The 27,346-nt window shown below is 37.7% G+C and overlaps 2 protein-coding genes across 7 annotated transcripts in view; both read right to left on the bottom strand.

The window, feature by feature from the left end:
• cobll1b (cordon-bleu WH2 repeat protein-like 1b) overlaps positions 1-23,090 on the bottom strand; it is a 38,501-nt gene extending 15,411 nt beyond the window's left edge. The window contains exons 1-3 of one of the 6 annotated variants that reach the window (XM_060876688.1): positions 22,684-23,090; positions 22,353-22,439; positions 1,506-1,688 (exon numbers count right to left, since the gene is read on the bottom strand). In XM_060876688.1, the coding sequence (XP_060732671.1) occupies positions 1,506-1,688; positions 22,353-22,439; positions 22,684-22,724 (311 nt within the window). In that variant the 5' untranslated portion in view covers positions 22,725-23,090. Of the gene's footprint in view, positions 1-1,505; positions 1,689-1,848; positions 1,938-4,027; positions 4,653-7,322; positions 7,463-10,005; positions 10,135-10,162; positions 10,185-22,352; positions 22,440-22,551; positions 22,582-22,683 lie in introns of those variants that run through there. The other 5 variants (XM_060876690.1, XM_060876687.1, XM_060876692.1 and 2 more) reach the window with 5 other exon arrangements.
• steap3 (STEAP family member 3, metalloreductase) overlaps positions 1-27,346 on the bottom strand; it is a 64,046-nt gene that overhangs the window by 6,000 nt on the left and 30,700 nt on the right. The gene's annotated exons all lie outside the window — the stretch shown is intronic.

Below are 27,346 nucleotides of genomic sequence, written 5' to 3' on the forward strand. Positions count from 1 at the left end.
TTGTTTAGCCACTAGTGCAATAATACAGTATCTCTATGAAAGCTAGGTGTGGCAGTGAGCACGTTGTTATGATTGCCCAACACCTACCACTGTGAACAAATCAATGGAACATTTTCTTATATCTGTCAAATTGGTCACTCAAAATAGGTAATTAGTGTAACGGCCCTACCATACACTCACTATATACAGTATATATTGATCGGAGCACCAGGATACTAATAGTTCTCTCAAATCTCTCAACTTTATAGTTGCCTTAACTGTTTAACTCTTGGTGCATATGGTACTCCGATAGGAAAGCTGCCACTGAAAGCACATCTGCAGCAGCTGTAGCTGGGCTTCATAATTACTGCAATAAGATGAAAGAGCTATAGAAAACAACAATTTAATCTTTCCTTGATGCTCTTACACTCATTTTATTTAGCAAAATGTGCAAAGCAATTGATGTTATTTAATTTTTTATCTGTTATTTTTTGCATTAATGAATAGTTTAATAGTTGAATAGTTAAAACTTCTCAAACCTGCATTGTAACCTTGTTCCAGGTCCAGTTTTGTGTTGTGAACATAATTGTGGGACAGCACATGGATGACTAAAGTTACTGCATATTTGTAGAAAAATGTCATTGACTATGAGTAAAGTCCATTAAGACAGAGACTTCTATTTTATTGTAAATCTTGTGTACACGTAACCGAGTGCGTAACATTGCAACAGAAAGACTGCTGAACACTACAGCTTATATTTCTACGCTCTCGTGTGGTTTCTTTAAACCCTGTTTTCCTGTCACAGGATTCTTGGTCTATCAATAGCAAGTTTCACTTCATATCATGGGAGCCAAAACCATTTATCAACTGTGTATACTTTAATTCAAAGGAGTAAAAATATGCTATTAATATGTAATTTGATTCAGTGTGTAAGGTATGCTTTACCTAATTATGGGTTTTGTTTAAAAGGTCATGAAATTATTATATAATGTTGAATTGATTCATAATTGATTAGGATCTTCTTGCTGACTTAATCATTAATCAGGAAAGGTTTATCACAAATGTAAATAAAGAGCACGGGAATTCAGTCTTACTCAAGCTTAGGAGATAAATGCACTTTTGTAACCACAAATCTATAACAGCACAAAGTCCTCAATGCACATTGATCACCACCTGACTAATCACCTGCACTACTCCAACTTAGCTGCAGAAATAATCCACTCATCATCAGTGACAGACCATTTAATGCTACGAGAAAACAAGTAATGAGAACCTTAAGAAAAACGTAAGCAGCTTCACACCACTAGTGTATCTGTTGACATGTGGCATAAAGACTGTCGCCATCTGGTTACCTTGTCTGGGTTAAATTCTAGCCTTGAGAACTTCAGCTACCATACAGCACTAACAGAAGGTCTAAGCAGAAATCCTGTAGTTTCTCACTTGTGTACATTTCTCACACAGTTTGTACTTCATCAACAAAGTATGATTCATGAACAAAGAATGACTGTACAGTAGGATTGACTCACCTGCCATGAACCACTGTGGTCTTCTCCACTCCTTCAGGCAGCACCACAGTCAGTAACAGCTCTTGTTCTAGTAAATTCTCCTTCTGCTCCATGGTAGTGTGTGTTACTGCAGGGGCATGAGATGATACACACGGACCATGCACCACCGCTGGAGGCAGGGGGGCCTTGTTTTTAGATGACCTCCTACAAAAGACAGAGAGAAAGTGATGTATTTTGGCCAGAGATAGAGAGTATGGAGACAATGATCTGAATATTTTGATTCACACTTCTTAAGCATTTCTTGTGTTTTGGCTAGCGGCACTGATTAAGTGTGTTTAAACTATTACGTCATATGAAACTGAACTTATGCAGAGGTCTGGCCTCTGTTAGTGTCCACTTCCAGCAAATGATAGTAATCAAGTATGGAGTGCTTGCCTGGACTCCACCACTGAGCTGTCATTTGGGGAAAACAAGGGTGTGCATCAGACACAGTATTTTCATCTTTAGATCATTCTGGATGCAGAAATACATAGTGATCTACTTCAATTAAGAGTAGAATTCCTGTTTTACACAAAGAAAGTGCCACAGGGATGAAATATTTTTCTAGGCTAACCCAGAAGTTAGCATCACCCTGGTTTAAATAAACAAAAAGCCAATAAGACTTTTCCTCTGACTTTTGGAATATCACAGAAATAAGATCTGTGATCATGATGATGATCATAATTTTCACAAATAAAATCAACATTTATGAATTTTGAAGCATAGTTAGGCTATAAACAAACTTCACCAAAGTCGCATGAATTCAACATCACCAGCACTAAGCTTCTGACGACTCTTAATCTTTATTTAAAAACTGTTTTCCTGTTCGGTGTGATGACATTTAATATCCCCAACCTAGCAATGGGATTCTGCAAGACATGTAAAAGCCTAGGAAAATAGGGTATTGCAGATGCATTTAATGTTGTGGACTAACATAGGAACATATCCTGATTTTGTATTAAACAGTGAGCTTGTTTAAGACATTTAACCAAAAACCAGATTCAAAAGCCCACTGACTTTGTAACCATGAAACAGTAAGTGCTCATTTATTTCCAGGTTTTAGGACTCATTCCTGAAGAACACTATACAGCTAAAAGCAGCTATTTACAGGGTTGAAGCATTGTACAAATGATGATAGTTCATAGCTAGCCCTGTGAAATAGGATCAAACTAAATACTTGTTATTTTTCTAATCAGAAAAATACAAAACTATATGTTATATGTCTGCAAATGTAAATGTACACATACACATACTGTATATCAACTGTATAGAAACTTAAACCACCTTTCAAGGTCAAATGTATGAGAAGGTGACACCGAACTCTTGGTTAGCAAATGGTATAGTTCAGATGTGATTCATAGAATGGAGTGTTTTTCATGCTGAAGACTGTTTATCGGTTATAAAATACAATCAGTCCATAGTGAATTAGTTAATCTAAGATCATCCCTTAATCTAATAATTAAATCATTAGTAAGTCTCTGTATTAATAAGTCTTTCTGGTTGAGACAGCACTTTGTATGTTTTGACAGGCCATGTGACTTACAGAGGACCAATAATACAATTCAAGAAAACATAAATGTTATTTATACATTGGTACCCCCCAAATCTCAATTCGCAAATCTAGACTACTGTCTCTGTGGAGCTTTATGGTAATTGAAACAGAGCTGTTTGGGTTATCATGGAAAAAAGTCTAATCAGACTAAACTCTGTGTGAAATGGGCTGTAAGTGATCCTTTATTTAAGACTCAAAGCAAACAGCTATTAAATGAAGCAGCCTGGATCCACTTTACACACAAGTCACAAGGCATTTGAATGAAGTGATTTATTCAGGGAGATGAAGGAGGAAAGGGGGAGGCAGTAAATGAAAGCACAACAAACAAGATCCATGCTAGCCTCTTTAAGACCATACAGATGAGAAAACCAGCCATTTCACTGGATATGACGACAATTATGCATGATTTTCTGATTTGACACAACACTGGATAACAGCACGCTGTGATATTACTGCGTAATACTTAGATTAGACGTTGAACTTTTTAGATTTTTTTCAGTCAGTGGGGAACAGAACATTTTGTAGAAATGGCTGAATAATCTAAACATGATATTTTTTCAGAAAAATAAAACAGCAATAGGACACACAGTATACAGACATAGGTCAAATCCCACAGAACAATCTGCTGATCTTCTACAGTGTACACTTATCTCCAGCACACTGTATATTATTTTAATGACAAGACTGTGATTTGATTTAGTGGACTCCCTGTAGTGTCCTTCACTGGGAAGTAAATATCCTCCTGCTGGGGACAGAAAGCTCCAGAACACGTATATGTTTAGGCTTCATGTTATCTTTAATTTGACTGAAGCTGAGAAAAGGACGAAGCCAAATCAAACACACGTTTGTTTTTATAAGAGTAAATCAGCAGACCATTAGGCTTCAATTTGACCTTCAGAGAAGAAAGATCCGAAACAAGCAGACTTGCCGTGTTCAAGCCACTGATACTCACAGTTCTGCACATCTGCTTCATTTCCACAGTTCTGTTTTTGGTATAAAAGTATACAAACACACATAACAACATGATAGATGTCTTTAGCAGCTAATAAAATAACACTGTTTGGAATACAGAAAGACTAACTGGTTTGACCTGTAATCTATGAGTTCCTCTGAAATTCCCTTTATTTGTCTGAAGGCCAAAGCCAATCTCCCACTGCCATTGCGTTTTCTATGTAATACTTCCTTGTGCTATAAGTACTAAAACTCTTCAGGCACAAAAGCACTTAATTGATTCTGATTTTCTCACTGAAGTGTGTCAGTGTTTTTGTGGTAAATGCCACTAATCAGATTTGCTCAATGCTGAAATGATACCACATTAAGGCATGCTAACACTCTCAAAATGGTGGTAATCAGAATTGCTCCAAGACCCTTAACTTTGATTACACATTGATTAACTTAACTTTAATTACACTTAACTATGAGCAATAATGAAGGTTTAGCTTTAAATTTTAGAAAGGAATAACATTTCAGAAATAAATGACTCTTGGAATAAATCTAGCTTTCTATCCATTTAACATCTTTCCAGAAAGTTTAGAACTATTAACTATATAAAGAGTTAATTATACAAGTATACGAGTTTAAGAAGTACAAGTAAAACAAACCATTTATTAAAGGACAAAATTTTACCATGCTGTCCGGGAGGGAGGAACGGTATCTTCCCTCTCTCCTGTCTGTAACATTGACAAGAGTCAGTTGTGTGTGTAGATAGCAGATAGTACTTCCTTCTCATTTTATTACGCTGCCCAGTGACAGTAGGTTTGAAAAGCAGCAACTTGAAAAGATGTAGTTGGCTAGCTTCAGTAAACCCATGCTAGTCTTCACACTGCCTAGTAAGTAGGTAGCTGTTAGTGCAAACATCTTTGTTCTAGGTCAGATGTTTAAAGTTTTATGTAAAACTCTACTATATAATTAGAGAAAGCTTAAGAAGAACCTTGAACTATCTTTAAGGCACTACTGTTTCTAAAAGTATACACAAAAGTGGGACCTACGCTGTTGTCAGAGTCCTGGGAAACACAGTTTTAAACAGTTCTATCGACAGTTACTCCTTTTGGATGTGGCTTGTCCTTCATGGTGGTATGCCAGCATTACCTTGGATACTGTAGATATCAATATACCACGAAGACTCGCTGTCCTGGCCACAGATATGCCAGCGAGACCTACAATGTGTCCTTTTTTAAAACTCTGATATGATATATGCAATATTTTATGAAGAATGAGTTTTGCTATTGCTCTGTTAATTCAATCTTCACAGTCTGCTCTTACAGTACTTATGGAATGTGAAATCAGTAAAGATGAAGTCAGGCTCAAAACCTCCAACACTGTATTGGCCTGTGTTTCAGTTTCATTGTCTGAATTCCCTGTGTGTATATACAGGGGTGCACTATGGCTTGGTGGTTAAAATGTTTGCCTCACACCTCCAAGGTTGGGGATTCCTGCCTCTACTGTGTGAGTGGACTATGTATGTTCTCTCTGTACCTCAGGGGTTTCCTCCAGGTTTCTTCCCACAGTACTAAGACACGCACTGACAGGATTGAGTAAGAGATAAGAATAAAATGTCAGATCCCTGGCAATTGGAACAGTGCTAGCACTAGAAATGCATGTAGGAAAATTTCCACAATGCTTTTGTTTTTACACAAGTCATATTGTGGTGCGTCTGTGTATTTTGTACACATTTGTAATGGCATGGTACACACATAAACCAGCAAAGTTAGGCAAGACTGTGGTTTTGTGCACTTTACTACTGTGGGTCTCTCCCAGCTAATTTAAAAAGCTATACTGATAAGTACAGCATGTGCATAACACACCTGTTTAAATAGAATGGTTTAAAATGAGCTTTTTATACTTCCTAATATCACATTGTGGCAGGAGATTTATAGGATTACATAGGATTGTACTACATAGGATTGTAAGTTTTCCCACAAGAGCACATAAACATGTTTATGCATTTATCAAATTATGGGATTTTATCAGAAAATGCTAAATGTAAATGAATATAATAAAAAATAATGACGCAAAAACACAGCATGCCTTAACACTGCTATAGAGAACACGATTATCTTAATCATAGTGAAGACACGCTGCTAATTCTAACCCCGTTCACCTTTTCAAAAGAATTACTCCACATTACCAAACAAATTTTACTATTACAATACACTAAATTAGTGTATACATTTAGATAAAATTCAAACTCAGGCAAAAACAGCCAAAGTTAGAACTCTTCAGTTCTTGTGATTGAGGTAAAGCAGGTAGCTGATGTAAGCAGATGGTTCATTCTCACCGGCACAGTGTTAAACCTATTAAGCAAGTCTTGCTTACTATGAAACGTAATTTGCCCTCAAACACTTCTAAAACTGCACTACTGAGAAGAGCTAAAGTTAGCAGCTGCACTGCCAATAGTCTCAAGGCCTTGCAGTGAGTGGTAAAAGAGGCTGAGAGAATTGCAGGCAGCAAACACAGGATCTTAGGGGACATCAAGCAGACATGCTGCCTGAGGAAGGCTTACAATATTCTGGCAGATTGCTCTCATCCAACCCACAACCTGTTCATCAAGCTTCTGTCTGGTAGGCAATTCCCAAGCTTACGATCACATTAACCGGCTGAGGAACAATTTATATTTGCAGGCTTTCAGACTACTAAATAACCGTGTGTCAATTTAAGCATGTTAAATATCACCTTAAGCACAAGACTCACTTTATTTTATAGGACACTGGACACTGTGTACCACTGTGTTACTTTATAATCTGCTTATTTTTAAGACTATACATACTCAGATATCCTCTGTTGCTCTTTAAGTAAATATTACACCCAATAGCATCCCAATAGCATACCCTATTGGTTTAATTTGTATTTATCGAAATTTCTGACTAGTATCTTCTCCTAAAGAAAGGCTGTGTGTGCTTTTCTGTTGTATCTGTGCCATAGCAATGTTTACAGAACCTCACCACAAGCATTTCCATGTCCAACTGATAAGTTAAATGACTTTGATGTCCAGTCTACTTAATAAAGCCTTGCCCATGTCGAATCAGCCAGGGGAAAAACGGCAGAAACCTTAACTGGAAGAAAACTTAGTCTGTTCTATGTATGCAGTAAGCACTAAAATCACCACAGAAGCAGGCGCAAAGAGTAATAAGTTAAATTCTATAATAAATTTCATTTTGATTTAAGTTGGCAGAGCATTTATCAAATAACAAAAGCATCTAAAATATTATCTAAATAAGCATATAATTTAAAAAAAGAGGTTACAATACCGTAATCTGTGAGGTCTATTGGCTGGACACAAGCAAATGTAGATAGACACGTTCTCAAACACAGGTTCACATACTGTAGTGAAGGTCCAAAGTCCAAAGATTTTACAAATCATCACCTCCTTCATTGCAAAACTGGCATTAAACTATAATGAAGTACTCTATTCTTTTAAATTATATTAAAGCCTCATCACCCTCCCATGCGTACGCATCTATCACTTTTTATTAATGAATGTTAATCAGCTATCACAGAGTAGAGGTAATTGCTCTCATATGAGCTAAGGAGACGCTATGAACTGATTAAAAGTGATTGAGACTTTGGATTCTGAATGTTTACTTAAAAATACCTTTGAAAGACATAGAAGCTTCCTGGTAGTATTTGGTAAATGAATTTCAGTTTGTTTACCCCTCTGGCTCTAATATTCAGACAGGCATGTAAGTGCAATACACATGTGACGCGGTGCCTCACACAAAGCCCTATTTGCACACAGTGGCATTGTGCTTTTTCAACACCTGACATGTTCCAGCCTGACCTGCCAGAGGCCTCCTCCTGTTCAAACCGGCTAACAGCAAGATCTGATCGCTGCATCGGGGGCACACCTATTTTAACAGCAATCTTAACTGAAAATTGGAATTGAAACCATACTGAAAAAAATCACAAGCCACTGTGACAAATCATTTTCTCACACTTTTTTCCCCAGTAGATGAATCTACAATTAAATACATTTGACAAGCAATTGTACATCTGATACTGATAGAGTACATATTCAGTTTGCTGACATTTCACTCTGCCCAGGAGTGTCTGAGTATTTAATGGCATTAACAGACTGTACCAGTGCCAGCTCAGCACATCGCTCAGTGCCACAGGAACATATGGGAACAGATGTTCGGTGGGCATTTGGCCTGCTTTGTTCCAGGAACACCTGGTGCCGGGAGAAGTATGCAGCACAGCTGCAGATGGTTTGCATGCTCTTAAAAGATGGGCTCAAGAGCCCAGACAGCAAGAGAGCACATGGCTTTCATATCAATAAACTACTTTTGATTCTAGAGTTTGATGATGGTTTACTCATGCTCAGTTCTCATTAGAGGAAACTACAGGATACCCCAGAATATTGCTGAACAAAGAAATCAATAAATCTTTATCAATAAATAAGTAATTAAGGTCTGTGAATTAAAATTGCACTGGAACAGGAGTTTACCAATAAAGAATAATTTTTCAGGATAAAAAACATTTTACACCTGGACTCATAAATAATATGAAAGAGCTGTAAAATGCTACCCTATTCCTCTGAGAAAGGTGGACAGGTTCAATCTCAGGTCAGAGATTATAGAGTTATGTTATATAGGGTTATATGATATTTGCCTAGCAAATATCATGTGACAAGGCAGAAATTCACTCTCATCAGAATGAATGAAGACTGAGGTCCAAGTATAACTGTAGCACAAACCATCAAGAAGACTAGATAATACAGCATTTTGGTTCTGTGCAGAATGCAGTGTAGAATGTACATCCTGAACTACTTGACTGAGTTCTGAATTTTGGTCTGCAGTAGCTGCTGCTAATTGCCCATGAATGGTTGGAATAATACATGAAGATTATCATGTTTCCACTAGTCCTTAAAATCACTGATAATGGTTTTATTCATCAGGAATAGAAAAAAAAAATATGTTACATTTATCAGCTTCAATTACTTCCTCTATTCATCAAGTAAAGCATGCAAGCACTAAGACTGATCTGATTTTAGCCGCAAACCGTCCGTAATGCGGCAACCTGCCCATTTCCAGCAGCATTAATAAAGTGGCTGAGGACTGGAGGAGGCTGAGGAGTGACTACCATGAGCCTGATTAATGTTTTCATCACTTACTCAGCAAAAATGTCTTGGCTTTTCAAATCCTATGTAAATACACATTACTTTAAATGCCTGAAATCGATAGCAGTACATTGAGGTAGCACAAGGTATCTAAGGTCACATACTGAAAGGAGGCAGAAATAAATGCTGCATGAATTCCATACATTCCACTTCTCATTATTACAGCTGGGACATACTGAAACTTTCAGAAATGAATACCGTTACATCATGCCCATTGTAAAGAATATATTTCTTATAAAGAAAACAATTTGGATACAAAGAGTACACAATATTTTACAAAATACATGTCTAGATGATAAATAACGATGGAATCCGAATTCACAGCTAGCTTGTAACTTAGCCAAGGTCATGACCAAGAACTGTTGCAATTCTCTGGGCTAAAGGTTGTAAAACAGCTGCTTGTAGCAGTGCTTCTGTAAAGTGTGTAACCCACTGCTCCACTGAGGAAAGGTGGGTTTATATACGGAGCTCTGAACAATGCACCAAAACCGTCCTGTCTGCTACCTACCGGACTACACCCAGAGTATTTTAGGAACAGTTCGACACTGAAAAAAATTCCATTGGGAATTTATTGTGACATATTCTAGTCCATATTAAAAAAGAAATAAAATCAAATAGCTTGTTAAACATTTTTTTAAAGGTTATCACATATTTAATTCAGTATGACTTCAAACATGTAGCGTTAATAAGTAAAATAAGTAGTCGTGTTAAAGTTTTGTTAGTTTGACACACTATTACAAACCAAAACAAACTCAGAAAAAGAAACCTTATTATATTATCTTTTCACAATTTTCCCTAATTCACTCCTCTCTTACCTCCTTATCCACTGGAATAGGTTCCCCTGTTTACAAAGTCATAGTCCGCAATCCATATAGGTGGTCATACAGAGTCAGCTTCAAACTGCCTGTACACACCGAGCTACCTTAATGCCACGCCTTTGCTCATGACATCAGAAAGCTTGGCTTCACATACCTTTCTCACTCCAGCCAGCTGTCATCGAGAACTCCTCACTGCTGAAGAGCCTTGTGCATGTGTGTGAGAGTGTGTGGATGTGAAGCTGATCCTGCTAGTGCAGGCACAGACAACTGTAAGCAGAATAGTAATGAGCTTTGACTTTGCAGAAGGCGGAATAATGACCGATGCAAACCCCTAAGCATTAACACCCTTATCTCTCGTATTGGGTCTGAAACTATAAGGCAGGACTTGCACTAATTCAATCAGGCTTTATCTTTATCGGTTTCACCTAAGCGTGGGCATGTGTGTTCTTGCAGCTGACATTTACACAATACCCCTCTTTCCTCAAATGTAGTTGATCAGCCAAGACATGTTAGGTTTCTAATGTCTGTCTTTTTTCACGTTGCACTAAAGCTACAAGGCTGGGGTTGTTCATATTTTTTAGTGCTACTAATAAATTGTAATTCACTCAGTTTGAAATAGCTCTGAGCAACCTCAAACAAGCTAGACGGACCTAGACTTATGAGTACTTTTAAAATTGTTCATTACAAATCAGGAGCTTTACTAAGATGCCTTCAGTGAGCCTTCAGTGAGAAGGCTGAAATCTATATGACCAGTTGAACTGGAAAAAAAAGCGCTTTCTATTAAAAAACAAAAATTATAATGTGTCCGTAACACTTACACGGCTAGAAAATAGAAAACGACACAGTATAAATAATTTGATTGACTTATTTTTTCCTTCTCTTGGTACTGAACTAATTATTTAAATCGAAACGTTCACACACATCATTAGATCGTCTCCTTTAACGCCGTAATCAGACCTGCGACACGCAAAGTAAAAACCTGCATTATGCCAAACAGAGAATGAACCACAGTTGAGACTTGTAAAGTGACTAATGTGAAACACATACTTTGTTTGATGAAATCATATTAATATCAAGGTTGAACCTCACATACCATTACAAAACATGTAATAAAGCTATTGTATGAATTTGAATTTTATTCAACGGAACCGAAAAGCTACAGGCTTCATGGCACTTACACAGCATGATGTATGTACTCACATTCCTGTACAGGCATGTTGGGCCCCAGTGGTGTAATTAAATCATGTGACAAAAAGCTGAATTTACCAAGCCTGTGCTTTTGAAGTGCAAAGTTTTCCTAACAAACCTGTGAAAAAAGAAAGTTTGATGTCTATAACAAAAGCTCATCAGCAAAGCAACTGCTGATTAGATTCATTTATGTCAGTATTGATGGATGATTTAATCATTAGCGTTTAGAAAAGATTTCCACCATGTATTAAATAGTCATTGTAGTCAGCTAATGTTCTTTGAATAGTTACAGATACAATGATTTGTTTAGTCACACATGGAAAATTTGTATTTCTTAAATAATACTTTCTTTTGTGAGTAATCTCATCTGCATACTGTAGATTTGTTCCTTATAAGAGCTGCCACTGTAATCGTTAAGACAATTTTATACTTGTCGCAGGACACTTGCTCACAATATAACACTAAACATCTTTTCAACACACTTCATTCTGTTTATCTTTACTTTTCTGCAACTGCATGATTTATAATTCCACTATCAGAAGGCACGGGTTCCCACTTCTGTCTGCTTTTTCTCAAAGTGTCTTCCTCATGTCACAGGGAGGATTTTTTTTTTTGCCATAGTTGCCTCTGGCTTGCTCATTAAGGATCTACATCTGGATTTCTGTAGGGCTGCTTTTCAACAATGTGTAATGATAAAAGTGTTTTACAAATCAAGCAGTATTTAATTTACTCATAGTTCATGTTTGAACACTTTTTCAAGATTCATCATTTTTTATATATATATATATATGAATCTTGAAAAAGTGTTCAAACATGAACACTAATATATATATGTCACGATGTTGGACAAAGGCGAATGAGGATCCAAGTGCAGTTTTAGACATTTACTAAACCAAGACAAACAAACAGGCAGGCAGGCAAAACAGAGCACACAGGAGACGGGAACATTAACACCAACATACAAAAACGACCAACACCAGGGAAGTGAACAAACAGAGTATATATAGCTGACAGGAACCAATGACAAAGCGGAGACAATCAGAGACAAAGACAACACACCTGAGGGAATGAATGAGTACAATTAATGTCCATGGAAACCAAAGAGTGGGCGGAGCAAACAATTAACAACCGGGAAAGACAGCAGACAGAAACAGGACAGAAACACAGACAGACTCATTACAATATATATATATATATATGAGATGAAGAACCAGCATTTGTGTTGAAATACTTGCGGACATTTTGTTTTGTACGAGTGTTATGTGCTTGACAAAGTTATAAATTACCTGAACTCCCGGGTTCTCAAAGTCAAGGTGCTAATTAGCAGAGTCACAAATCCATAATTCCGTCTTCAATGCCACTATCAAGCACAGTAACAATAACTACCTGGCGGAGTACCAGTGTAATTATAGTCTATAGGTATAAAAATGTCAACATATCCAATACATTGTACTGACTGCTGAATTGTTTGGTTGTATACATAAGAACTGAACACAAGAGCTGATCTGGGATCTAGTACATTCCATTTATCTTTAATAGGCATTTACATTTATGGCATTTGACAGACGCTCTTATCCAGAGGAACATACAAAAGTGCTTACAAATGTCTATTGATGAATACATCAACAATGGTTCCCTAGGACACAGACTGAGGATACCATTGACCTAAATCTCTGTTAAGAGATTATTTGTTTAAAATACATAAAAACAAAAAGGGAAATTAGGTGCTAGTTTAAGTGTTTCAGGAAGAGGTCAGTCTTCACCCATTGGTCTTCACCCCCTTGGTGCACAGAACAGAAAAGAGTTTTGATGTATACTGTACCTACCTCTTACCCAGAGAGATGGTGGGATCAGTCAAGCAGAGCTAGTAGATTAGAGTGGATAATAGACTCTATTGTCAGGTTTTGGTAGATATGGAACCTAACCCAGGAACACTGAGTGCAGGAGAACAAGGATGATAGTCCATCACTCACACACACACACACACAAGCTCCAAAGGGATCAAAGCAACCTGATAAACCAGCATATCATCCAGATCCATGATCTAGTACATGTCCTTATTGTAATTTAGATAATATGGTGCTAAATTAGCCTTAGTAACCTATTGGATTGTTTAAAATAGCATTTCCACAAAGCCCTGTACAACAATTCTGTTCTAAAGTGAAGACCTGTATTTGTGATGCGTTCAGGATGACAGGATGACGCTGGACAGCTCGGGAAAGAGTGCTTGCTGAACTAAGCCAAGCCAAGCCAGCTGTAGCTGTTTAAACCTGTAGACAGATGGACTGCTGAAACATTGATCATGAAAGCAATCAGACAGAGAAACTGTAGGAGAGTATAAACAGCCAGCCGCATCATCTTCGGTCTCACTCGAATGCTGTAACCATTCATTATATTTTATACTGAACTTGTTGCACTGATATAAACCTGAAAGTTTGGCCAAATGAGCTAATGTCTGAGCTAGTCAGCAACACCCACTATGCTTTATTCCATATACTGCAAACAAGAAATATGGCAATGTTACAGCCAAATCAGTCAACTCTTGGATTTCATGTCAGAGAACATGTTACACTGTACTGTAGCCTTGTTTTGTCTCTATCAGAGTTTAATGAAGAAATATTTTGTTTGAAATGTATAGACCTTGGTTATCCGGGTTAATTTGAAATGTTTTTTTTCATTTGCTCTGTTGACATGTCAGTAAATGTGAGTAAATTCTGCTTGTGAATGTGCTGTAATAGGAACAATACAAAAACAGGACAAACACCAGCAAAATAATCCATTAACAAAAAAAGGAGAAAGAAAATTCTTATCCTCTCAACACTCTTATCCTTTAAGAAGAGATTACACCCGCATGTTCAAACATGACCCATAATCTCACTGGAGTTTACACAAAAAATAACTCTCAGGCTATTTAATGTGCTGCAAAATGCAGGCTATTTGACCTTCTGAATCATTGTTTGCAGTGCGGAAAGTTTTATTCAGCAAGCTGCATAGAGTTCGGCAAAGCATAAAGGCAGGAAGGGGTGACCTTGAGATCACAGCGGTAGCTCACTTATTTAGAGCACAAGTAAAGCACAGCTACATGGTGAGACAGATCTTTTTGTTGTTCAATAGTTTCCATCCCCCTTGCCCCAGTCTGCACGACAATGTTGCTCTTGCCAGTTTTCCTGTCTCCTTTGGAAAAGAGGGGCAATGTTAAAAAAACACACTGTTCTGACAAGATTTTTTGGCAAAAATGCATTCAAGGCGTGATGGCCATAAATTAAAGAATCATTCTTTTTGGCATTGCAAAACATGGCTGCATGTTAAAACAAATTCAATTCTCACTGCTCTAAAATTAATTCTTAGCTTTCATGAGAGCCAGAAAAGTGTCAGATGCTATTCAGAGATTTGAGTGTGAAATAGGTTTGTTTTGAGCCCTCCAGAAATATTGTCATAAGGCAGGATATTTGATGGGAAGTAAGACAGCAGAAGAGTGTGTGCAATGAAGACAGAGAAAGAGAGATATTCCCAATGGAAAGACAAAGCCTAGAGCCAGGGCCACAGCTGGTAATATTGTAAGAGAGGTCACTAACAGTAAACAGAGGCTTCTTAGGGAAGGTCTGGGAAGACCATTACTCCAACAACTGTGTGTGTGTATGTGTGTGGGGTTAGAGAGAGAGGCAGAGACAGAGAGAGAGAGCGGGCATGTCATCCTGTATGTGAAACCACCATATCCTCTGTGTATCCCCTTTATTTGAACCAAAGCAAAATGTTTTTCCCATACAGAACCCCTGCTGCCCCCCAAAACCCCACTAGCACTTTCTCACTTGTTCACAGCACAAGATAACCATCTAATATAGATTACAAAATGCACACACACTTAAACAACACACACTTAAACTACAGCAGTGTGATATACATCAGTCCATTCCACCCAGTAAATAGCGCAACAAAAAGTGGGGCAATGAGGGCAGAGATCTAAGGCTGGCACAATTTTGAAAGCAATACATCTTAAATGCTATTTAAATGCTAAATCCGGAGGCAAAAATAGAGTTCACTTAAAGAGCGAGTTGTGTTAAGTTGAAAAACTGACATCCCTGATCCCGATTTAGTCATGTTTTAGAATTTAATTTACACAAGTGCAGTCGGAGGACTATACAATCTGAATCTGAAATTGATCAAATCATGTGTTTCACTTCTCTTACACTGTAAGCATTAAATTATAGCTTTAATCTTTTGGTAGGAATACAACATCAAACATTAAAATTGTTTCTCCAGAGAGCTCTGTTCATGTTTATGTTAATTTTAATGGGAGGGGGGTTGACTTGTATCTGGCAAAGGTCAAAAAAAGGTCTCTCCCTGATGGATGACCACCCTGTCATTCACCCGTGGCTTCTCCTGGGCCCAGTACATCCAGAACACACAGTTCCCAGCACATACACAGACACAGATACAACAAGCCAAGGCCAGATGAACTCTCTCTCTCTCTCTCTCACACACACACACACACAAACCAAATCTCTCTGGATACTGGTTCGAGTATCTGACAAGGCTTTAGATAAAGAAGCAGCAGAGAACTTGTTCCAATCAGAAATTTCTTGAATAGCATGTACTGTTTACAAGATAAGCCAGTTAAAATGAGGAGTTTTGAGAGCTACACTAAAAGAGTGCACCAGCAAATACATGCCTTAATACAACTGTGTGCCAGTTAAAAAGGTGTGTGCACATGTGGAAATAAAAGTATGTAAGTAAAAAAGCATGTGAGTAAGCCAACATTTACATAGATGCAGAAAAACGGCATTGCGTCTAGAAGCATAATTATGGCCATTACACAGCATCCTTTCTTCAAAGACAAAGGTGCATTGTCTGTGCAGAAATACGTGCCAAAGGAACACAGCTAGTAGCAGATCACATGCTTAGTGGCTTCAAATAAAAACAGCAGACAAAAATTCCACCATTCATTAAGACTTTGTGGTTTATACCAAAATTCTGAACAAATGGACTAGAATCCATCCAAGAAAATGTATTTTTTGGTCCTAAATGGCAGAATAAAGATATAAAAACAAACTTACATATACAGTCATGTGAAAAAATGAAAGCCTGTGTTAGTTTTTTAAATAGTTAAACATATGGGCAATTTATCTTTATTTTAATGATATTGAAGGATTCAAGTAATATAACTAAACAAATAAAACCAAAGAAAGGTGTTTTTTTTAATGATATGTATAATGTAACTTATTTGTACTTAAAATGGATAAACTACCTACATGTGTATCACATCAGGTGCAAATTATTAGAACATTGTTAGAGAGCATTTTAAAGAAGTCTTGCCTTATTTAAACCTCAGATATTTAGTTTGGTGTGTTCTTAATTAGGTCCAAAGAGCTCTCTGAGGCCTTCAGAAAGAAGATTGTTGATGCTTATGACTCTAGTACATAAGGGAGATAAAAAGATCTTAAAATTTGTAATCAGCCATTCCACTGTCTGAAAATCATTTATAAGTGGAAAACATTTCAAACAACTGCCAACATTGCCAGGTCAGGCTGTCCAAGCAAATTTACCCAAAGAGCAGACTGCAAAATGCTTAAAGAAGTCTCCAAAAATCCTAAAAGATCCTCAGGGGACCTACAGCAAGCTCTTGCTACAGTTGATGTCAAAGTGCATGAATCTACAATCAGAAAAAGACTTTAATAACCCAGCTTTAATTATCATGGGATGTGTGCAAGGAGAAAACGTTTGCTGTCTAGGAAAAACATGAGGGCAAGACTGAAGTTTGCCAAAGAACACAGAGACAAACGCCAAGACTTCTGGAATAATGTGTTTTGGACAGATGAGTCTAAAAATGTTATTATTTGGACACCATAACAGAGGACATGTTTGGTGTAAACCATATACAGCAATTCAGCAAAATAACCTTATACCAACTGTGAAACATGGAGGTGGAAGTGTTATGGTTTGGAGATGCTTTGCTGCAGCAGGACCTGGTCAGCTCACCATCGTAGAATCCACTATGAATTCTACATTGCATCAGAAGTTGCTTGAGGAACATGTGAGAACATCTGTCAAAAGATTAAAGCTGAAGTGGAACTGGACCTTACCAAAAACATGACATGGCCAAAACATACCAGTAAATCCACCAAGGACTCTGAGCTGTAAAAAAATGTCAGAGCCTAGATCTAAATCCTATTGAGATCCAGTGTGGTGATATGAAACGGACTGTGCATGCAAGAAACCCCTCAAATATCACACAGCTGAAAGAATTCCGCATTGAAGAGTGCCAGAAACTTTCTTCCAGTTGATGTCAGAAACTGGTAGATGGCTACAAGAAACATCTCATTGAGGTTATTTCAGCCAGAGAGGGAAACACTAGCTATTAGGGCATAGAGTGTTCTAGCTTTTTCCTCAGATCAAATACACATTTTAATGTGTTGATTTCTTTTGTTTAATAAGTGTTGTTTACAAGCAATTACATCAATAGGTACAAATTAAAACAAGATCAGAAATGGACCTGTAAAGTTTTCCTTAATAAAGAACTTAATATTTAAGGGGGTGTCCTAATAAAAATAGTCATTTTCTCATTCAGCTCTGCAAAGATATCATTTTGCATGGGAAAACTGTTTTCCTGAATACACAGCTATACGTCGATATCTCCTTGTGTCAATGTGAGTTTCATCCACTTTCCTGGTTTTCTCTCTCTTTCCAAAACAAGCAGGTAGGACAACTGTCTATTCTAAAATTGCCCCTAGTTGGTTGTGTTTAGTGTGTGTGAGCTGCCCTGTGATGGAATGGCATGCCATTGAGGGTGTATTCCCATCTCATGCCCAGTGTTCTAAAGATCCATTGCCGCCTTTATAAGTTAGAAGTAAATGGTTGATATAATATATATTTTTCATTCAATTAAATAAAATATCGTATAATCGTATAATAAATATACGAGTCCTCACTATAACCTTTTTCTTTCAAGGCTCTTGTACTGTAGTCATACGAAACATGCATTGTTGCTGCATCATTTCATGCCTGCATTGTGTGTGTGTGTGTACGTGTGTGTGTGAGTGTTTGTTTTAATTGTAGAACCATTGAGTCCTTGTCAAAATTGGGTCTCCATGTGTGGAGAGGAACTGTGTGGCCAGGCATGTGTGTGTGTGTGCGTGCCTGTGTGAGTATTTGCTCTTAGGCCAGTTGTATAGATACACAACAGAGATAAATCATGGACTCTGGTAGAGCTGCCAAAAACCACACGTCACACACGAGGAATTCACACACATGCTGAAATCACATATGGCATCTTCAAGAATGTAGTTATTAGCATTGTCTTTCCCTGAACCCCTATAATTTCCATCCAGACCATGTGCAACAGTCTTTAGCTTTATGTTCATTATTTTGTGTCCAACAGAGAAACACAAACACCTCAGTTTGTCCTAATATCACCTCATTTTCTCTCTAAATACAACCTTCTACCCCCCAGTAAGCACATATCTCCCAAAAACATAACAATTATTTTAATTAGTTTTTCGAATACCTGATGCACATGTTTACTTCTACGGCCAAACAAACATCGAGCCTTGGAGTTCTGCTCAGACTGTACAACGAACAAAACAGAATGAGTCTCTACACCTTGAGCAGAACAGAAGGATACACGTGTACTTATACTCTCTTTTAGGGTCCATTAGGGTCTATGGAAATGTTTTCCTTCAGACAGCAGCAAAACAGTACCAGACCTAGTGGTGTTAAATGGGGCTATTGAGAGAAAGAGGGACAGGAAGGGAAAAGTGTATGTGCATGTCTGTGTGGTATGTGGAGGAGTCATGACATATGGAATGTAGTGTAGATGTATGGCACGTGCAGACAGAGTGAGCATTATACAGAACTCTGGGGGAGATTTATTTATGTGCACCACTGTAACGTGTGATAGTGTATTAATTACATATTTCATGAACTGAAAATAAGTTTTCCACATGGTCAAAATTATTTTAGTATATACTAAAATAAGACCTAAAAAGACTTAAGGCAGACAAAAAAATAAAATAAAAATAATAAAATAAAAAATAAAATAAAATAAAAAATAAAATAATTAAAAAAAATATATTTAATTCTTAATTTCAAATTCAAATTTATGGATGGAAATGTGTATGCACATCAAAATCTGATTTCAGTTCAGTCGAGTGCATTATAAAATATTTTACAATTACAAACTGTTATACTGAAAAAATAAATATTTGGTTAGTCAGAATAGACTATAAGAAAAAAACGCTTATAGATTGCATACAAATATAGTTAGGATGTTGGAAAACAGCAGGACCATTGTTGGAACTGATTGGAAATAGTACTATAGTATTAACTTTATGCAATCAATACATGTATGATAGAATGGTAATGTGGCTACTGCAAAACACTAGGCTCATTTGGTTTGATTCTCAGCTCAGGTGTAACCTTAGTGTTCAATTTTATTCAGGGACTTTTAGAATATACAATCAAATCATGTGGGATGTAGAAAAAACGAAACGTGACCATTCAATTCAATCACATGGAAGTGATGTACACATTTGAATTAAGTGTTGTACAATTCCACCATACATACAGAACGACCAGTAGTACAAACTAAAGAAAAACAAATAAATCATTTCTATGTAACGCCTCAAATATTAGAGGTTATTTGTTTTAGTGTACTTTTTTCCATAGAAATAAGTAACATTGATTTTTTTTATTACTTTTTTCAGAGCAAAAGCCTAAGTACATCTGTGCAAAATCTCTCAAAAGTGAATCACAGAGTTGTGAACATTGCTAACAAGAAAATCTAACCAGGCAGAGAGAAAAAAAATTACCACAAAAATCCTATGTTAGTAGATGAGACGCCTATATATTTTTTTCTGGGCACTAAGCAACAGAAGACAATGAAAAGGCGAAGGTCCAGTCTACGGAGACCACAGTCCCACCCACATACGGAAAGATGGAGCAAAGCAAAAATGTCCAAAAATTCTTATCCTCAAAAAGCCATAGATGTTGGCACTTCTAGTTGCCACTGCCAATGGTACTGCCATGCCAAGCTGCTACTGTTGGGCCCTTAAACAAGACCCTTAACCATCCCTGCTACATGGTGCTGTATTATAGCTGCCCCTACTCTCTGACCCCAACGTCCTAAGCTGGGATATGCAAAGAAAAGAATTCCACTGTGCTGTAATGTATGTGTAGCAATAATAAGGGCTTCAAGACTCATTATGCATATAGGAATGAACAACTAGTGGGGGGAAAGTAAAAAATAAAAAGAATGAAAATATCAGCCAGAATTCGCAGTAACCCAATGCCCAGTGCAGTGATTCACAAACAACTGTCTCCATGGTGATCTTTTGGTTCTGAGTAAAAGAATAAATTACATCATAGGTGAACAATAACCCACACTTTTGGCTTTCTTGTCGGCACATTCCAAGACCAGCTGTCGAGGTGAAGAGCCTGCCAACTCCAGCAGTGCAAAATACATTTCATTTACCCAGCCTCCTATCCAACACCTGACATTTCGCACAATAGACTTATATAAGCGATGGTACAGTAGTTAATCTTTCCTAATTTTAGAAAACCCCATTATCAAAAGCTTTTGACCAGGAAGCAGCACTACAAGTAGTGTATGTGGGGTAGCGCAGCACAGATACAGTTGAGCGACTGAGGCCTATTTGGATTTCCACATAATTTTCTCCACACAGTTTCACCACAGTCAGCACTGGGTAGCAGATCCAGTGACACCAAAGCTCTGCATCCATATTACACAATCATCTCCCTAAAATCAGGGTTTAGGTTGTATTACAAAATCCCTTTCTTTCACTAGAAATCCCCTGACAATAAACATCAGATTTTTCTAGAAGCTGAAGTAGGCTTTTAAAATCTTAGATTACAGTGGACTGAAAATGATAGATGTACATATTGAGAAGGACAGACAAAGCATTAGAGGACAGGTTGCATTAAAAGAATGGCCAGTCTCTGACATCAGATATAATCAAGAAGTCATATGCCAAATAGCAAGACTAAAATAGAATTTCTAGTATTTCTGGATAAACTTCATTTAGAGTGACAACCGTTTGAAAGCCACTCCTAGAGAAAACGCTTCCAGCTACTAAAGTGTATTAGCAAGCTGAATCCGAGTACTAATTTTAAACCTATTACTTGTATTTATGATTATAGTCACTGAAATATTCAGCTAACTTCAACTCTATGCATCTGAACTTATATCTACTGTATCTACTGTATAGATAACGCTTCCTGCAGCTCATTGGGTCTGATGGAATGCTAAAGATATTATCTGTCTTATATAATTTTCCTGAATAAACAAGCATTCCCAACTATCTTTAAAGAAAATATTCTTGAATAGATGTGCTTTAAAGTTTAATTAAAAGCATAATTTCCTGAATATACAGAACTGAGAAGAACTATACTTTTTTGTAATACCATGATTCCTGCCTCTCTTCCCTATGGTCTCTTTCCCACGATCTCTCATTGCTTTGCTTTGGGGCAGGAAACAGGGAAAAGTCAAAGGTTCTGTAAAAGCCTGCAAGAACCAGGATGTTAATTAAGGCTAGAAAAAGTCACAAACATTAACACAACCAGATAATGTTTCCAAACAAGTATGCACAGCAACTTTGAACACTCTTGACCTCAATGACAAGTCATTTCTTTACAACAGACAGACTAGCTAATGGGTGTCAATTAAGACAGTTGCTAGCAAGTTTATCTATCTAACACAGAAGCAAACGATTTCAACAATTGTGTGAGTAAACCCTGGTACAATATTGAATATCTGGGAGCATACCAATTTTCTTCAGTAGAACTACTATTAGCTAATTATACTGAATTTCACATGTGTTGTTTAGTTGTGTGCCTGCTCTGTCCATACACATAGAGTAGAAACAATCATTTTGTACAGAGGTGAAATAGTATTTGGTCTCATCCTTCATTGCCATTTCACTACAGACACTGAGTCTAATCTGCTCACTCCAGTGTAAACAGTGTGCCTACGCCCTGTTGTACACAGCTGATTACCTGGCTTAGGTGTGCTAGGAACTGAAACAGAATATACTGCTTAAAGTCTCTGAGGACCGGATAGAGAAATTGTGGGTTAGGCTACAGTGCACTGACAGAATGGTAATGAGTATAACTCCATTTAGTTCGTTTAGAAGTCTGTGGCCTACCGTTTGTGTGTTTGCCGGCTGTATTGGGCGTCCTGACAAACATCTCCATCCATTCCTCTGCTCGGCTGCATGACACAAACTCCCAGGCTGCAAAACAAAAATAAGCCTTAAACAATAAGACACACAGGCACGCGCGCACACACACACACACACACACACACACACACACACACACACTCTCACACCTCAATGAACCAACCTGGCAGGAATAGTGAGCAGAGCCGGCTGCAACTATGAGAAACCTACAGCATTACTGATGGGAAAAATATTCTAATGAGCACACCGGGCTCTTTAATTGGCAAAAAAATGTGTCACAAGTTATGAAACTTACCCGGATCCTCCTTGATCCTCACCAAGGTTCTCAACTCTCATCAGTATCTCTCTGTTAAAATGACACTCTTATTAACCCTAAATCACTTCCGCTTATCTGCCCCACTGCTTGCCACATTGCTCTCCGTCCAAGTAAGTTGCTTGTGTTCCTGCTTCCCTTCGAAACTCAAAAACCTGCAACTCCTACCATTATTCCCTCTCTAGCAGTCCTGCTGCACTCAACAGTCGCTCCTCTGTTTCGGATCCCCGCCTGCACACACACTTGCTCTTTAGCTCTGCAGTGGAAGACAGCAGTGTACATATTCCAGTCATGACACGATGGGCCGAGTGTGTGCCAATACGCGCCCCCTGCGCTCCTCTTTCACACAGTGCGCAGCTTTCTCAACGCGTCCACGCTGTACACTGCGCTGGGGCAAGAGTGCGCTAGGACAAGGCTTGTGTTTTCCGCCCAGGCAAAAAAATGAACAGTGAATAATGTGCTGCGCTTAAAGCCCACGCACAACAGGGAAAACATGTAGGACACAAAGAGAAGCTGATAATGCAACCCAGTAGTGTTGTAATGGGGGTGTGGTAGCCTAATGGTGCTGGACTACCAATCAGAAGGTTGTGAGTTCGATTCCCACGTCCTCCAAGCTTCCTCTGCTGGGCCCCTGAGCAAGGCTCTTAACGCTCAGTTGTATAAAAATGAGATAAAATGTAAGTCGCTCTGGATAAGGGAGTCTGCTAAATGTTTATGTGCAGGGCGCATAGTCAATGCTCACGTGTCATCTTCTGGATATATTCTCTGGTAACAAGTCGTTGTTTTTGACAACAGGTGCTCTGAAGACAGTCACTATACTGTGGAAAGTCAGTGCTTATGTGTCATTCTGTCACTGCTTCTGGTAAATCTGTCCGGAAAAAAGTCAGTGCTCATGTACATCTCCAATGAAGAACTGCTTATGTGCATCTGTAAATGTTACAGGTTACATGCATAACCGTAAGATAAACCTGTATGCACAACTTAACTAAACAATGTGCACCTAGAATAGTGCAGTATAAGAAAAAAAGTAATTGGTAATCTGATAGTAATATAGCCCATATGCAAATACTGTAAAAGTTTCGTTAGAGCTACATGGGAAATTCTCTTTGTTGAATTTCTGGCCCAACAGCGTCATCTTGTGGCTCAAATGTTGTAGTACGACTGTGTAGCCCAGAAGAATGTCATCTTCACTCCATGGAGCATCAATGCCATCTACATTTTCATATTTTTCTTGATTCAGCATATCTGGCTTATCTTATAGAGGACTGTAATTGAGATGTGGAATTGAGATGTGGAAAAGGGATGAAGAGGCGAGTGCAGGCGGGTTGGAGTGGGTGGAGAAAAATGTCAGGAGTGTTCAAAGGAAAGGTGTACAAGGCAGTAGTGAGACCAGAGATGAGGATACTGAGGTTCTTTTTAGAAGTGATGAGGATAGACAGGATTAGGAACGAGCACATCAGAGGGACAGCTCAGGTTGGCTGTTTTTGGGATAGATTGAGATGGTTTGGACATGTACAGAGGAGGGAGATGGTTATATTGGTGGAAGGATGTTGGAGATGGAGCTGCCAGGTAACAGGTCAAGAAGATAGCCAAAGAGGAGATATATGGATGTGTTAAATGAGGACATGAAGGTAATTGGTGCGAGAGTAGATGATGCAGAGGATAGAGCTAGGTGAAAACTGATGATTCGCTGTGGCGACCGATAACGGGAAAAGCCGAAAGTAGAAGAAGAAGACAGTGGAATTGAGACAAGACAACTGTGTAATGCCAAATAGCCTGGAAAAAACATAGAAGCCATTGAATAATAGTATATCTGCTCTCAAAACTCCTAAATACTAATAGTATTTCTAAATACTTAATCTTAAATCTGATATAACACAACAAATCATGATAGTAATATAGAAAGAGTGTGTGTATACAAACTGACTAGCCTCTGATTAAGCCTATTCAAAGACTTAATTATGGTGTATAATGTAGCACTGCTCATCACCTTGAAATTGTCCCTGAATGTTTTGTAATCTCAGTATGGTGACAGAGGTCTGATAATAAATAAGGGCTCTGTTCTATGCAGTCATGTTTATTATCTCTATTATCTCAATTATTGATGGCTTAACAGCCTACTGGTTCCCTATATGAATACAATTTAATAAGAAGATCCAGTGCCATGTTAAATGTATCACCAAGAGGGCCTTTAGAGCTACTGTATATTATAAATTAAATGTAAATTGACTAGCGTCATTTGCATTATACTGTATGTTATTAAGTAAGTCTACCATGGTACTGGAGCGCACAATCAATTATGAGTGTAAACCTCATAGGGTAAAGCTAAAATCTACAAAGGACCTTATTTAGCCTGTTATTTTGCTTACTATTAAAATCAGATATATACAGCTTTAGTGTGTGGACTGACTATGCTAAAAAGATTGAGTGTGTGAATGTGTGTGTGCCTGGGTCACTGCATTAGACTGGCATCTCATCCTTGCATGTGATACCTCTTCATGTCTAGTGCTCCTGGGATATGGTCCACAGCCGCCCTTACCAGAATAAAGCACTGAAGATGAATGAATATCTTTGTATTAATTCTCTATTAACTGTTAAATCAAACTATTAAAATGTTGATAAATCTATGTTTTTTTTGCCATGGCCTTTTAATGAATGACATTAGAACATTTGCTGCATACGTGAACAATTTGAAACCAGTGATACATTCATAATAAATAACACTCTGATGTAGTCTTCAAATTAGTAACTCATTCATTTGTGTTTGAGCTGAAAAAAGAGTATAAACCACTTTGTTCTGTGGAACGAGGAAATAAGAAACATTCTAGATCTACTCTTTCCCATCAGTGAGTGTTTAAGCTGGTCCTGGGTTTCACCTGTCATACACCTGATAAGGAGTACTTGATAAATGCTTTTGTGGTAGATTAATACACACGTCAGGTGCATTTCCCAATGTGTTATGCAATACCTAATCAACTCTAAACGCATTTCTTCCCACACTGCTCTACGTCAATCACTGTACTGTTTTTAATATTATGGTACAGTTATTTTAACCTGTTTATCTCTTTTTTAAGGTTAGAGGTTCAAGGTCACTGTTCCTCCAGGACAATGGTGCTACATAAAACACAGAACTAAAAGAGACAACCCAGAACCCAGAAAAGTACAACACACAGTACTACATAAATGGCATGTGTGCAAACAAGTGCAAATAGAGCAAGACGATACAAGACAGAACAGGATAATAATAACATGGAACAGTGCAGTTCTAACCAATATACACAATATAGGAACTGAAAGTACTACATAATATTTATTTTTTGCAAAGTTACCCGAGACCTATCCACACTGAAGCCTCTTAACATGTTTTCCATGCCATCCCATAATTTAACTCGATCAGAAGGCTGATGATTTCAGCTATCCTTTGCCATCAGGAAGTGTGTGCAGTGCAATGGGTGTCATAGGCCGTCTATTCCTCCTGTAACTCTCATGATCTATGTATGTCCAGCACAGAAAAATAAAAAAAAGTCATGCTAAACTAAATATTAAAAATACACATTTTATAGCAGGTTACGATCTATTCCGAAAGAGCACCCTCATCTGGAGGTTTATTGGGCAAAGGGTGTTTAATTTTACACTAGCATAGATCTGAAGTAGTTCTAGCTGTAAATGATAGTTTTATATTGTGTTGGTTTTTTACTTAACTTTTTTGTACATTTAATTAAACTTAATTCTAATATTATTATCACTTAATATAAAAAAAATGTAATCATTGCCAAACTGCTGTGGCATAAAAGTAATAAAACACTGTAATAGAAGAAAATAATTAAATTAGGTTGATTAGTATCCTATAATAGCACACCCCATACATATGCAGGTGAATAAAATAACATTTCTTTTGAGGAATTCCATAATGTTTTAGGTTTTCTATATATTCCAGCATCCTTTGGAAATAAAACATTATTCTAAAGTAGACATACTGACTGTATTATCTGTGTTCTCTGGCTGTTGTATTCGACCTGAGCTACAGAATACTGAGATAAAACAGGCATGTGAAAGGAAGAATTATATATTACTCTTCCTCCTCCAGAACCGACCATCCTTTCATTTGTTTTTGTCTAACTTGGCACAAAACACATATGCAAACTGTTTGATTGTACCTAGTTAAGCTGTCTGTGGAGCACATATACAGTGAGTGAAATGCCATTTTGCTTTAATAATAACCATGGTGTTCCTCATTGTCTTTATGGTTGTTTCATCCTAGCTAACCATTACATGGACTTTGAGGTTAATACCACTACAGAATCTGTGTTGATGCAGGGCTGCACCAAAGAACACTTTAACACAGACAATATTAACTAGTTTTGTAAAGTTCGTCACAACAAACTTTGATGTTAGCTTTGATGAAGCATGTATTCGCAAAGGCCGGTGCTTTATGGAGGCGAGTGGACATAAGGGACAGTTTTACTTTTAGAAGCAAGTGGACAGAAAGCTAGGGTGCCAAAACATTTGGAGGCAAGTGGAGACAAGCATGTGACATTATCTGAATACTCTTGAGGAAGTTTCCCTCATTGTTCTGAGTGTTTTGATATGTCACATGTCCATGTTGTGCTAATTTTTGATTTTGCATATTTTGGGGGCGGGGCTG

This window comes from Tachysurus vachellii, chromosome 8 (genome assembly GCF_030014155.1).
Source record: "Tachysurus vachellii isolate PV-2020 chromosome 8, HZAU_Pvac_v1, whole genome shotgun sequence".
Taxonomy (NCBI): domain Eukaryota; kingdom Metazoa; phylum Chordata; class Actinopteri; order Siluriformes; family Bagridae; genus Tachysurus; species Tachysurus vachellii.